At 42.1% G+C, this 10,976-nt stretch overlaps 1 protein-coding gene across 2 annotated transcripts; it reads right to left on the bottom strand.

Moving 5' to 3' along the window:
• Positions 1-222: 222 nt before the first annotated feature.
• On the bottom strand, positions 223-10,113 carry klhdc4 (kelch domain containing 4). Of its 2 annotated transcripts, XM_033634400.2 has the most exons (13): positions 9,894-10,113; positions 9,409-9,500; positions 8,544-8,622; positions 8,304-8,402; positions 7,775-7,911; positions 7,306-7,398; positions 4,424-4,586; positions 4,208-4,286; positions 3,897-4,105; positions 2,929-3,169; positions 2,659-2,841; positions 2,320-2,445; positions 223-581 (listed from the first exon to the last, which is right to left on the bottom strand). In XM_033634400.2, the coding sequence occupies exons 1-13, from the start codon at positions 9,990-9,992 to the stop codon at positions 409-411; spliced, it is 1,773 nt and encodes a 590-aa protein (XP_033490291.2). In that variant the 5' UTR covers positions 9,993-10,113; the 3' UTR covers positions 223-408. The 2 variants fall into 2 exon arrangements, with proteins under 2 accessions (XP_033490291.2, XP_078024319.1); XM_078168193.1 differs by having other exon boundaries at positions 2,659-3,169.
• Positions 10,114-10,976: the final 863 nt, after the last annotated feature.

The raw sequence follows: 10,976 nt of genomic DNA, 5'->3' as shown, positions 1-10,976 counted from the left end.
CAAAACCCAAACCACATGTGATTTAATTTCAATGGTTGCCTGCACCAAGATGTATTTAAACACTGTCTGCTTTACTTTGCTTCAACACACAGGTCTCAAAATAGACAGCAGCAATATCACGCTCAAAATAAATGAAAACTGTTATACTCAACAAACTATAATACCTCATCTAATGTAATGGAATATTCACAAATGGAAAACAGACCACATATTCAAATTCAATTTGATAAGTGGGAGAAAATAAAGTGCTTTTATTTTCTGTTTTAAAATTGAATGAAATCCATTACTGAATTTTTTGCAGTACAGTCAAATAACACGTTTTATAAAATGTAATTAGAAAAAAAACTATTTTACACACACAAACAAAACGCACACTCACAGTCACTCAAACAGTTTTGGCACTTCCCACTATTGATCTTCAAAGAAGACTTTGGCCATTGCGAGGGCAACCTTGGCAACCTTTTTGTCCTTGGCGTCAGGGCCCATGTTGGCACGTGCCAGTCCCATCCAGTACTGCTCTGTACGGCTCTGGTAATCCGTCACTGTCTCTCCCTCCTGCACTGCAGGATGCTCGTCTTCATCTGGAAACACACACAGGTAGGGAGGTTAAAATTGCTGCTAACATTTTAAAAAATCATGGTTATATTTACTGAGAACAGTGTCTAGCTGGCTTCCTGCCAAATTAAACATCACGTTTCAAGGGGCCTATCCGCTCCAAATTTCCCAGCAAGCATATCTGATTGATTCATGTAACCAGTAGACTAAGGTTAGGGTCAACCCAACTCACTGAGTTAAAGACAAACTAGATCAAAGGTCAGTTTTTATGAGTGCTATTCAGCCTATGAAAACAGATTTACTACATTGTGCTCTTTGGCTCAGGAGGAGTCACATCTGAGATTTAGAATTACCACTCTGTGATTGTACGCCTCCGCAAACCAGTCAAGTTGCACATACAGTTTACATCCATGTCTGTGAAATGCTTCAAACACATCTTTAACTTGGCAGCACAGACGATCGATACAATCAGCACATTCAAGGTGGATGCCCAAGAGTAGTGTCAACAAACCAGTATCTGACCAAAGGTCTTCCCTTCTGTTCCTGAGATGTGGTGCTAAAAAACAGCCAGAAAAGTGTTTTTGCAGAATATAATGTCACAGTGAAACCGACCTTTGACCTTTTAGATATAAAATGTCAGCACCTCCTTGTTCCTTGCTCCTCATCTAGACATTTGTGTGAAATTTTTGTTGTAATTAGCGAATGAATTCTTAAGTTATGGCCAAAAACATGTTTGGTGAGGTCACAGTGACCTTGACCTTTGACCTTCAACCACCAAATTCTAATCAGTTCATTGTTGAGCCTAAGTGGACATTTGTGTCAAATTTGAGGAAACTCCCTAAAGGCTTTCTTGATGTATTGTGTTCACAAGAATTAGACAGACGCAAGGTCACAGTGACCTTAACCTTTGAGCACCAAAATCTAATCAGTTCACTGTTGAGTCCAAATGCCAAATTTGAAAAAATTTCTTCATAGAGCTCTTAAGATATCATGTTCACGACGGAAAACCGGACAACCCGAAAACATAATGACTGCAGCTATCGCTATCACTGGCACGGAACCATAAAAATAACCTATTAGGGTTATCGAAAAATTCTAACAGATAACCTGCGTTTCAAACTCTGGGCATGGAGATGAAAAGATCCGGACTTTTACCAGGCAAAAACATGCTATCAGTCGCATTACAGCAAATGTAAGAGCCAGTATATTTGGTTTAGGTGTCACATATAATATTAATGATGGCTCTGTTCTATTCAAGTGTCCCAGTAAGCCATGATAATGTGATGGTCAGATAACATACACAATAGTAGGACCCTGACAGTGAAGCAGCTTAATGGAACATCACTGACTTTTTAGTTAACACTCCTGCCTTTCAAACTGTGACATGAAAAAAAAAAATTCTGTGGAAAGGCCTATTGTCGGTCAATCTGTCGACCAGTCCACCCCCCGTGATTCAGACAGAAGTGTTTCAGTAACTATTGGATGGACTGCCATGAAATGTTGTATAGACATTCACGGAGGAGGAATCTTACTGACTTCAGTCATCAACAGGTCAGACTTACACACAGTACTTGAGTTATGTCTGCAAACCTAATGACATTAGCATCAGCCTCCACTGTACTTTGCTAACAGGTTAGCATGCTAACAGGATAAACTAAGATGGCCTACATTAATGTCTGTATATAAAGATGGACGACATGACTGAAGGTGAAGTGGAAAATACAGATATGTAAAAGACAGCAAAGAGACAGAATAATTCCTTGCCTTTCTCATCCTCGCTTTCCTCTTCAGACTCCTCCTCCTCTTCCTCCCCTTCTGCTCCTTTTGCCTCCCCCTCCTCCTCCTCCTCCTCATCCTCTGACTCAGACTCTTCCAGCCACTCCTGTGTCTCTGTGGAGAAAAAAAATCATAAATCTAAATGAAACCTTACATACTTATCTCCCATCTTATCATCCTCCAACTCCTCTCCTGCATCACAATATATTCAAACAAGACAAATTAGCATACCGGCTGCTTTACGACTACCTGCTGAGCTGAATACATTGCCAATCACATTTTTGTGTCACTTCACTCGTACATTCTTGACGTGTCTTTGTTACTCACTCGGGTCCATTTCAACCAAAACCTCCCACTGGTCCATCTTATTGAGGTCCAGACAGTAGAAGTCATTCAGGGTGAACTGGCGGTCGCCAACCTCAAACATCCCGCCGTATAGGAAGAGCTTGCCCTGACGCACTGTTGCCATGGCGCTGGACCTTGCACAGGGCTCCACCAAGGGGGCCGAAGCTGAACCAGAAGAGATAACAAACATGTGATTGTCCAGCCTATCTGTATTGTGTGTGTGTGTGTGTGTGTGTGTGTGTATAATCTTGCCATCGTCCTCCTCCTCCTCCTCTTCCTCTTCCTCTTCCTCCTCCTCCTCCTGGGCTCCAGGGATCACTTCCTTGATGGTCATCACTGTGCCATCCTCAGTGACAATCTCCTTGATGACCTCAGTTGGTCCTTGAGGTGCCCCCTCCTCCTCCTCCTCCTCCTCCTCTTTCTTCTCTCCTCCTTCACCCTCCGCTCCACCCTTCTTCCCCCTTCTTTTTTTCTTCTTCTCTGACTTGTTTCCCTGGACAGACAGAAACAAAACAATGAATAATCGCAGACACTGGTTGAAGCATCGATACTCTGTAGTTTTCACCAACCAGTGGTGGATACTTGTACTGTATAGAAATTATTAATCACCGATCAAAAGTGTTGGCTATTTATTTTTGTGTTGATCTGGGCCCTGCATGAAAAAAGGCAGCGCTTTCATTCACTGACTGGAGCCAGTCCAGCAGTGCAGCAGAGACACCTACAGAGAAGGCGCCATCGTCCAGCAAAAAGTTCAGCCAGGCTCAACTGTTGCTGCTGTAAGATCATTCGGTGAGGGCCTGTGCTGGCCAATCATATACATGCAAACGCACATTCCTGGTAGATTAATTTGTAACTTCAACGCCATATTTAAAATGTTCATCTTGTCATCTGCGCAACAAAAGGAAAATAGTTGCTGCCGTAATAACTTTCCAGAGTGGAAAATCCTGTCTCATGACATTGTCACTGACTGTTGCCTGTTACTGTTGGTGATGACGATGATGATTTAGTGACTTGGTTGGTGGTTGTCCTGAGGATTGTAGTAATGTTGCTGTCCATGAATATATTGATGCTGATGTCACATACTAGTACATCATGCAGTGGTGTTGGTGTTTGACTTGTTAAGCATCACATATATGCAGAACAGAGTCTGAACTTTCTTCTGTCTGAACAAATTTGACAAACACTCATTCATTCAGCAGGTTCATGGCCTCATATCTTACCCTGAGCTGGCCGGGGAACCAGCGGTTCTTCACTGTGTCATACAGGTAGAGATCATTGTAGAAGTCGCCCTCCAGCGTCTCCTCCTCTTCCTCATCACAAACCCCACCAAACAACACCGCTCGCCCCGCTGGGCCCACAGCCAGAGAAAAACCAGAGCGGGGAGGGGGCTTGTTGCCAGAGGGGTTCAACCTGGACCACAACCACTTTTCTGGAGGACAGAGTCACACAAAATATCAACAAGGATAGACACTGGGTGATTTCTATTAATGTTTATATTGGTAATGTCTTTGATAATTTAAGTTGTTTGTACCTTGATCATCTTTACCCTCTCGCTTGAGAAGGAACATGTCAGAGTGGATGGTCCCCTTCTCTACATCCTTCTTGACTCTCTGCATGAACACACACACACACACACACACACACACACACACACACAAACGCACACACACACACACACACAGTTAGGCAAACCATGACAAGTAATGTATTAGCAATAAGGGAGAGACACACACATACACACACTCACCACTTTAGAGTATCCTCCGTAGATGATGACACCCATGCCGTCGGTTGTGGAGGTCATCTGACAGGCGGAGCGTGGGCAGGGGGCGGAGCCTGATGGATTGAAACGTGACCAGGAGAAGGTGTCCAGAGAGAAGGAGTAGATGTCATTGTAGTAGATAAAATCCCTGCAGGAGGAGGAGGAGGAGGAGGAAGAAGCAGGAGAGGAAAGGGCTGAAACTGAATCTCTGATTGAAAACAGATGATTTGATACATTTAAGAGCTTGAGGAGAGTCAACTTTATGACCGATCATAAAGAGATTGCTGTTTAAATGACAGTCTGGATTTTATTCTCAAAGCTGCATTAGGCCCTGTGTCCACATAGCGCCTTTTTCTGGCAGAAAGGTGCTGGAAGGGCGCTGCGGAGCGCTGGGATGAAGCGTCTGCGCGCCCGCAAAAAAAACGCTCACGAGGGTTTTCGTTTCTATGACAACAATATCTTGACAATTCCTGTAGCCGTGCAGTTTTGCAGCATCGCCTCTTTGGTTTTTATCTATAGTTTGACATTTCTTTCACGATGAGCACCAACCGGAAGATGCTTGCGCTCATATTATGTTTGGATGAGCTTAATAGTGATGTCCCTGCTGTCACTGCTCAATCTGACAGACGTACATGTAGAGCAAGGAGGATGAGGGTGCATGACACTAACCATTGGAGGCATCAATAATTAAAAGGCATGACATATAGGTCCACAGTAACTTATTATTATTATTATTGGGTCTTATAAGAGTGGGCTACAATGAGTACCGGGCCATCAAATCACAGCATCCGCGGTGAGAGGACACGGAATTGTGTGCGCTTTTACACACGTGGGTGTAGGTGATCACGGATCTTTGATGTGGGAAAGATGTAGCCAGATGTATTACCTGTTTTAGATAGCCTACGTGGTTGTCTGTCCGTCCGTCCGTCCGTCCGTAGCACCAGTCATGTGCGCCACTTCACCACCGACCCGTGCGTAAAAGCGCAAACAGTCCCTCAGCCGGCAGGGAGAGAGCAGCCCTCGCGAGCTGCTCTTTCCCTGCCTGCAGGGCTGTCCCTCCTTGAGGCAATGAATGAGGAAATAATCGCCCCGGCGACATAACAAAATAATAAGTCGTTATCACGAGATAACAGTGCACACACACAAAAAAATACATGGCCGTCTCTCGTCTTCCGTATGATACATATACTGTGTTAATCTTTTAATGCTACAGCTGGTGAAGTCATCATCATGTTTTATTAGTAGGATTTGTGTTAATGTACTTAGTAACTTTGCCACCACTGTATGGGTTAGAATTGATTACATGTGTGTTACTGTAAAATCTCTCAATTTATATAGGCCTATTGCTGTAAAAATAATTCATTTAACTAAGCTACTATTACATGTATGTATATATATTATATATGTGTGTGTATATATATATATATATATATATATATATATATACATACACACATACATACACACAAATATATACATGTATATGTGTATGTGTATATATATATATATATACACATGTTATGGTAATGTCTGTGTGACATGTCATACAACTCCGGATAGACGGACACGGCCAGCACCAGCTTCTCCTCCATTTTTTCTGGTTACCAGGGTGACGAGTTCCGCGATATGATTGGTTGCCTGGAAAAAGCGCTGGTGACGACACCAGCGCCTCTCTGAAAAGTTCAGAGATTTTCAACTCAAAACGCTCGGAGCGGCCGCACAAAAAAGGAGGAGCGGCTGGAAAAAAGACGCTGGGCGCAGCGCCTTTTCCCTAAGCGGCCGCAGACGCTCTCTCCTCATTGAGAACGATTGAAAAAAGACGCTGGCCTTCTTCTGGCGCTCAGAAAAAGGCGCTATGTGGACACAGGGCCTTAATCCGTTTTATGATCACTCTGGGGCAGAGCTCTATAACAAGCTGAATATCACTTCACGTTTGTCCAATAAGTCCAATAATCGCTATCCTTTCAGCTCTGTTTTTATCTCCAGAGAAAAATATCTGGCTCTGGAGCTGCTCAATGCTCCACTAATTTTACCAGTTAGGCATTAGCGTTAGCCCTTTCTACAAAGAGATCCTGCAATACTGCTGCCATGAAGACACCTTCACTTTTTTTTTTTACATGAAAACGAACAACGCTGGCATAATGCAGCCCCAATGCATGATTTAAGATAGCAAGCCGGCATCTCTTTTTTTTTTGGAGAGCTTTGGCTTTTTTTGTGCGGCCGCTCTGAGGTTTCTACATGAAAATCTCTGAACATTTAAGAGAGGCAGTGGTGACATCACTGCCATTTCTTTAGCTAAGCTACTGTCTAACCTGACAAGAAAGACAGAAAAACACATTTGTGGGAGCAGATCGGCTGGCGGACACAGGATGTTGCTGGTGAGCGTTGTGCTTTTATCACCATACACTTGGTAAGCTTGTTGTTAACAGTGTAGTCAACCCTAAAATCTCTGGTTTTACACACAAGCAAATTGTGGTTTTCTGGCTGAAAGTCATGGTTTGTTTGTCCCATCCACCTCCCCTCACTCCCAATGTACACAAACTTTCTCACTTTTGATAATATGTCAGTTACTCTGTGTCAGGTATTGTCGGGGATGGGTTTACATGGGAGGTAGCTGACAGCTTGGTGCCTCTCATAAAGTTGTTAAAGGCTGCCTCTGGTGTTAATATCACATCAGTGGACATGCCAAAGTGTCGGTATTTGACAACCAGGGAATGAAACTTAACTATTAACGATCTTTCTCCAGAGTTGCACACTGGACGTTCAAGTTTCAGATATATGTGTAATGTCTCAAGTAACTGGAAATACTTATATATGTGAATGTATTTCCCCCAAGAAAACACCAACGCTGTCCACCTTCTGCCTACCTGGTGCTCTCATGGAAACCTCCAAACACCAACAGCTGTCTCTTGCTGAGGACCATCCGGTGGCCGCTGCGTCCTGATGGACCACCAGGCGCTCTGGAAATACACAAAAGCTGAAATCTGTTTGGATCACTGATATATGTAAGATTACAATTATAAATAAATACAAAGCAAATATCCACAACACTGTGCACCTATGGGATGTGCTTTACTTAATCAGGCAGTGATTTTATGGCACCGTAATTTTTTGATTACCTAAGCTATCAACTTATCTACTGATTACATTACCTAACGTACAGGATAGAGTGAACTACTTAAGATGTCCTCATAAATTAATTTCATTTGAAACCATATTTCAGGCCACCCTCTGATCTCTGCATTCACTCATTCAATCTGTTGATCATTACTTCCATTCATGATGCCTTCCGTTCATCATTACATCTATTTTTATAACAGTTACTTGTGCACATACTTGATGTTTTCCCACGTGTGTGTAGCCAGGTGCAGCACCCAAAGGTCTTTGTAGTGGTAGAACTGCTCCCCGTTTGGAGACGCAAACTCTCCCCCAAACACCCAGAGCTGACCCCCACCCTGGGGAACTACCACCGCCTAAGAGGGAGGAGTGAGACAGAGGGGAGGAAAAAAGGGAGAGCGCTGCATAAACAGAGCGAGATAAGGAGGTTTTATGTCCTCAGATTTAATTGGTTTTCTTGCACCAGGCCATCAGCCGTGATGACACTGCTGATAAGTTCCTCTGATCTGCGCTACAGGAGTCTGCCCTCTTGTGGTTTAAATAAAGACTTACATGATTGATAAAGAACTTCAAAGATAACAATGTTCCAGTGGAGCAAATGTGGCACTACCAGGAACCTGATCTTTGCTTACTTGGAATAATTCTGCTTAACTAAATCTATAGCTGAGATTCAAATAAAATACATTAAAGCTTAAAACTTAAACTGGCAGAGGAACTTTAGGATTACGGATCCTCTCTGTGGGCATACCTGGTGAGAGCAGCGTGGGGGAGGAGGGTTGGGGATCTCTGATTTAACCCAGGTGTTCTTCTTGATGTTGTAGAAAAACAGATCGTTGTACAGGTATGTCTGCAGAAAAGAAATGCAACAACAGGTTTTCAAGAGACAAATTTATTCAGTGGCTGTGAACTGGTGGACACAGATTAAATGTCACCACGCTGAACCCTCTAATTATCTATTTATTCAGTCACACAGAGTATTTTCTTCTACCTTCCTTCCATTGAAGAATTCTCCTCCAAACATGATGAGTTCATCTTTCTCGGGATGAGCAGAGAGAGACGCACTCAATCTGAAAAACATAAAAAGACATCAGAGATTCAGATACATACACCCTTCTTCTGTGGCTGACAGGCATGATTCATGTATAATATTAATAATATTATTAGGACAAAATTTTGTACATTCTCATTTCTTAGAGAATGAATCCTACTGACTCTGTTGATCCCCCGACCTTTGTTCTAGCACCACCAATTGCTTGCCAGGTGTAGTTCTGAGCCAAATATCTCAACGACTATGGGATGGATTGCCATGAAATTTGGTGCACACATTCATGTCCCCCTCAGGATGACTGGTATTCTTTTTGTAATACTTCTCCTAGTGCCACCATCGAGTGCCTGCCAACAGACTGTTTGCCCAATTAAAGACTGGAAGTCAGTCAGTCCAGTCAGTACGTGTTAAACATTAGCATGTAATTATAATGACACCACAGCAATCTGTAAAACAGCCCGTCAGCAACTGAAACTGTGTGTGGAAAACTCATGAATTTCCTCTACAACTCTACAGTAGAGTCAGACATTACATGTTCTGTAGTTTTGGGTTTTGTTTAGTAATCCCTTGACAGATGACAAGAACAGGCTTCACAACATAGTTAAGAGTTTGACCTGCTGCCCCCTGAATAGAGATTCTGATTCTGAAGAAATACATTTATCGCTCATATCATTTAATTGTGAAATGCTCTTGATAATTCAGCAGATGATCTTCCATTTAAATAGTTTCTGCATTTCAGTTACATGCAAGACAAGTTCCCTAAATGGGACAATAAAGTGATCTTGTAGAAAGTGATGCAGCCTTTCACCTTGGTGATGGAGGTGGACATGTTGTCTCTACAACTTGGGTCTTCTTTGCGTCCAGGTTCTGAAACTCAGCAATCAGAGCCTCCAAATCCTCCTGCAAACAGAGGAGGAAGGAAGGAAGGAAGGAAGGAAGGAAGGAAGGTAAGAACAAAACCAGAGGGTTATAAATCGTGTTCAGAAAAATTAATTAACCCAGTGTTTTGGGTCCTGGGAATTGCTAATATTAATATTTGTAATACTGAAAGTCCTAATAACTGTCTTATAGACAGATTTGTTAACTGCACCAATTTAGTATGAGAGTTGAGTTTTAGTTAGCATTTGCAGTAAGCTAAAAGTTAGCTACAAATCATTTTAACAATATATTAAAACCCATTTGTACAAAACTATTGGCACGGTAGTATGCCAAAAATCATGTGAAAATTGAAAACATTAGCAATGAATTAATAGTATATAATTTAATAGTTTAGTCCGGGTTACGTGTGGTTACCTCCTCTCGTTTGGACCTCTTTGAAACCTTCTTCTCCATCTTGGCAGCTGTCTTCTCCGCTCCTTTCACCTTCTTCTCTTTCTTGCCCTTTTTGCCCATGGCTGCTGTGATTCACTGGCAGATACCGTTCAATTTCCAGGGTTTTATCTGCTATTTTAAATGAAGTCAGTGTCACATGGAAATCCAAACAAACTCGCATGTCTTTCCTCTGGAAGATGAGATTTACTTCCGGCAACAAATTTGACGTATGCACGGCGTAGAAATACAACAGCGCCCTCTAGTGTGCGGGAGGACATTTAAAAGGTGGCCTGAAATCACTGGGAGAGAGCAGAAAATACTGAAATGTGGTCCCAAGTGGTGTAAAAAGTGAACGTGTAACCGTTAATAATATTCCTGTGATGTGTCTTTCACATATTACATATATACACAAACATTGGCACATATTTGATTTGATTTAATTTCATTTTATTATCAGAGTATTTTCCAAAATTTGTCGTGTCCCAAGATGAACACTGTTTCACATAGATACACATAAATACAAAAATAAAAAAGTACAAAACACCAAACAACAAAATCACATTCAGACATTATAAAAAAGTGGATGCAGGGAAAACAAGCAATTTAATCACTTAATCTTTTTACATTCAGAGTTATAACCAAGTACACAGAGGCTACTTAGGACCTAAACTCTGATTTAATAGGTTGGCAGACTGAGGAGCAAAGACATCCTCAACCTGTTCAATCAAGCCTGTGTGACTCTAAATCTTCAGTTTGATGCCAAAAGCTAATATTCTTCAAATAATCAGTGAGAGACAATATTCTTTTAGTGCACACAGTTTGTAAAGTTGACTCAAGTGTTTGACCCACAATCTTTGAGCAGATCCATATCAGTGAATATGCATGATTATGTATGTATGCTTGGACAGAATGCACATGATGATGATGATGATGATGATGATGATGGGTAGCAAGTGGTGGTGTGGGTATATACACACTCTATGGTCCCATGTGCATTGCGTGTTTGAATACACGTGTCCATTTATCTTCAGTGTGTGTGGAATGTCACAGAGAGAAATGACAGGT

This window comes from Epinephelus lanceolatus, chromosome 5 (assembly GCF_041903045.1).
Source record: "Epinephelus lanceolatus isolate andai-2023 chromosome 5, ASM4190304v1, whole genome shotgun sequence".
Lineage (NCBI taxonomy): Eukaryota > Metazoa > Chordata > Actinopteri > Perciformes > Serranidae > Epinephelus > Epinephelus lanceolatus.
Note: the sequence above shows the minus strand (reverse complement) of the source record. Positions and strands in the feature narration are given on the sequence as shown.

Coding starts and splice junctions, on each gene's coding strand:
- klhdc4 (XM_078168193.1), bottom strand. CDS start 9,992: ATGGGCAAAAAGGGCAAGAAAGAGAAGAAGGTGAAAGGAGCGGAGAAG. Junction 8,403..8,543: donor AATTCTTCAATGGAAGGAAG/GTAGAAGAAAAT, acceptor TCTTTTCTGCAG/ACATACCTGTACAACGATCT. Junction 7,399..7,774: donor CACACGTGGGAAAACATCAA/GTATGTGCACAA, acceptor GTGTATTTCCAG/AGCGCCTGGTGGTCCATCAG.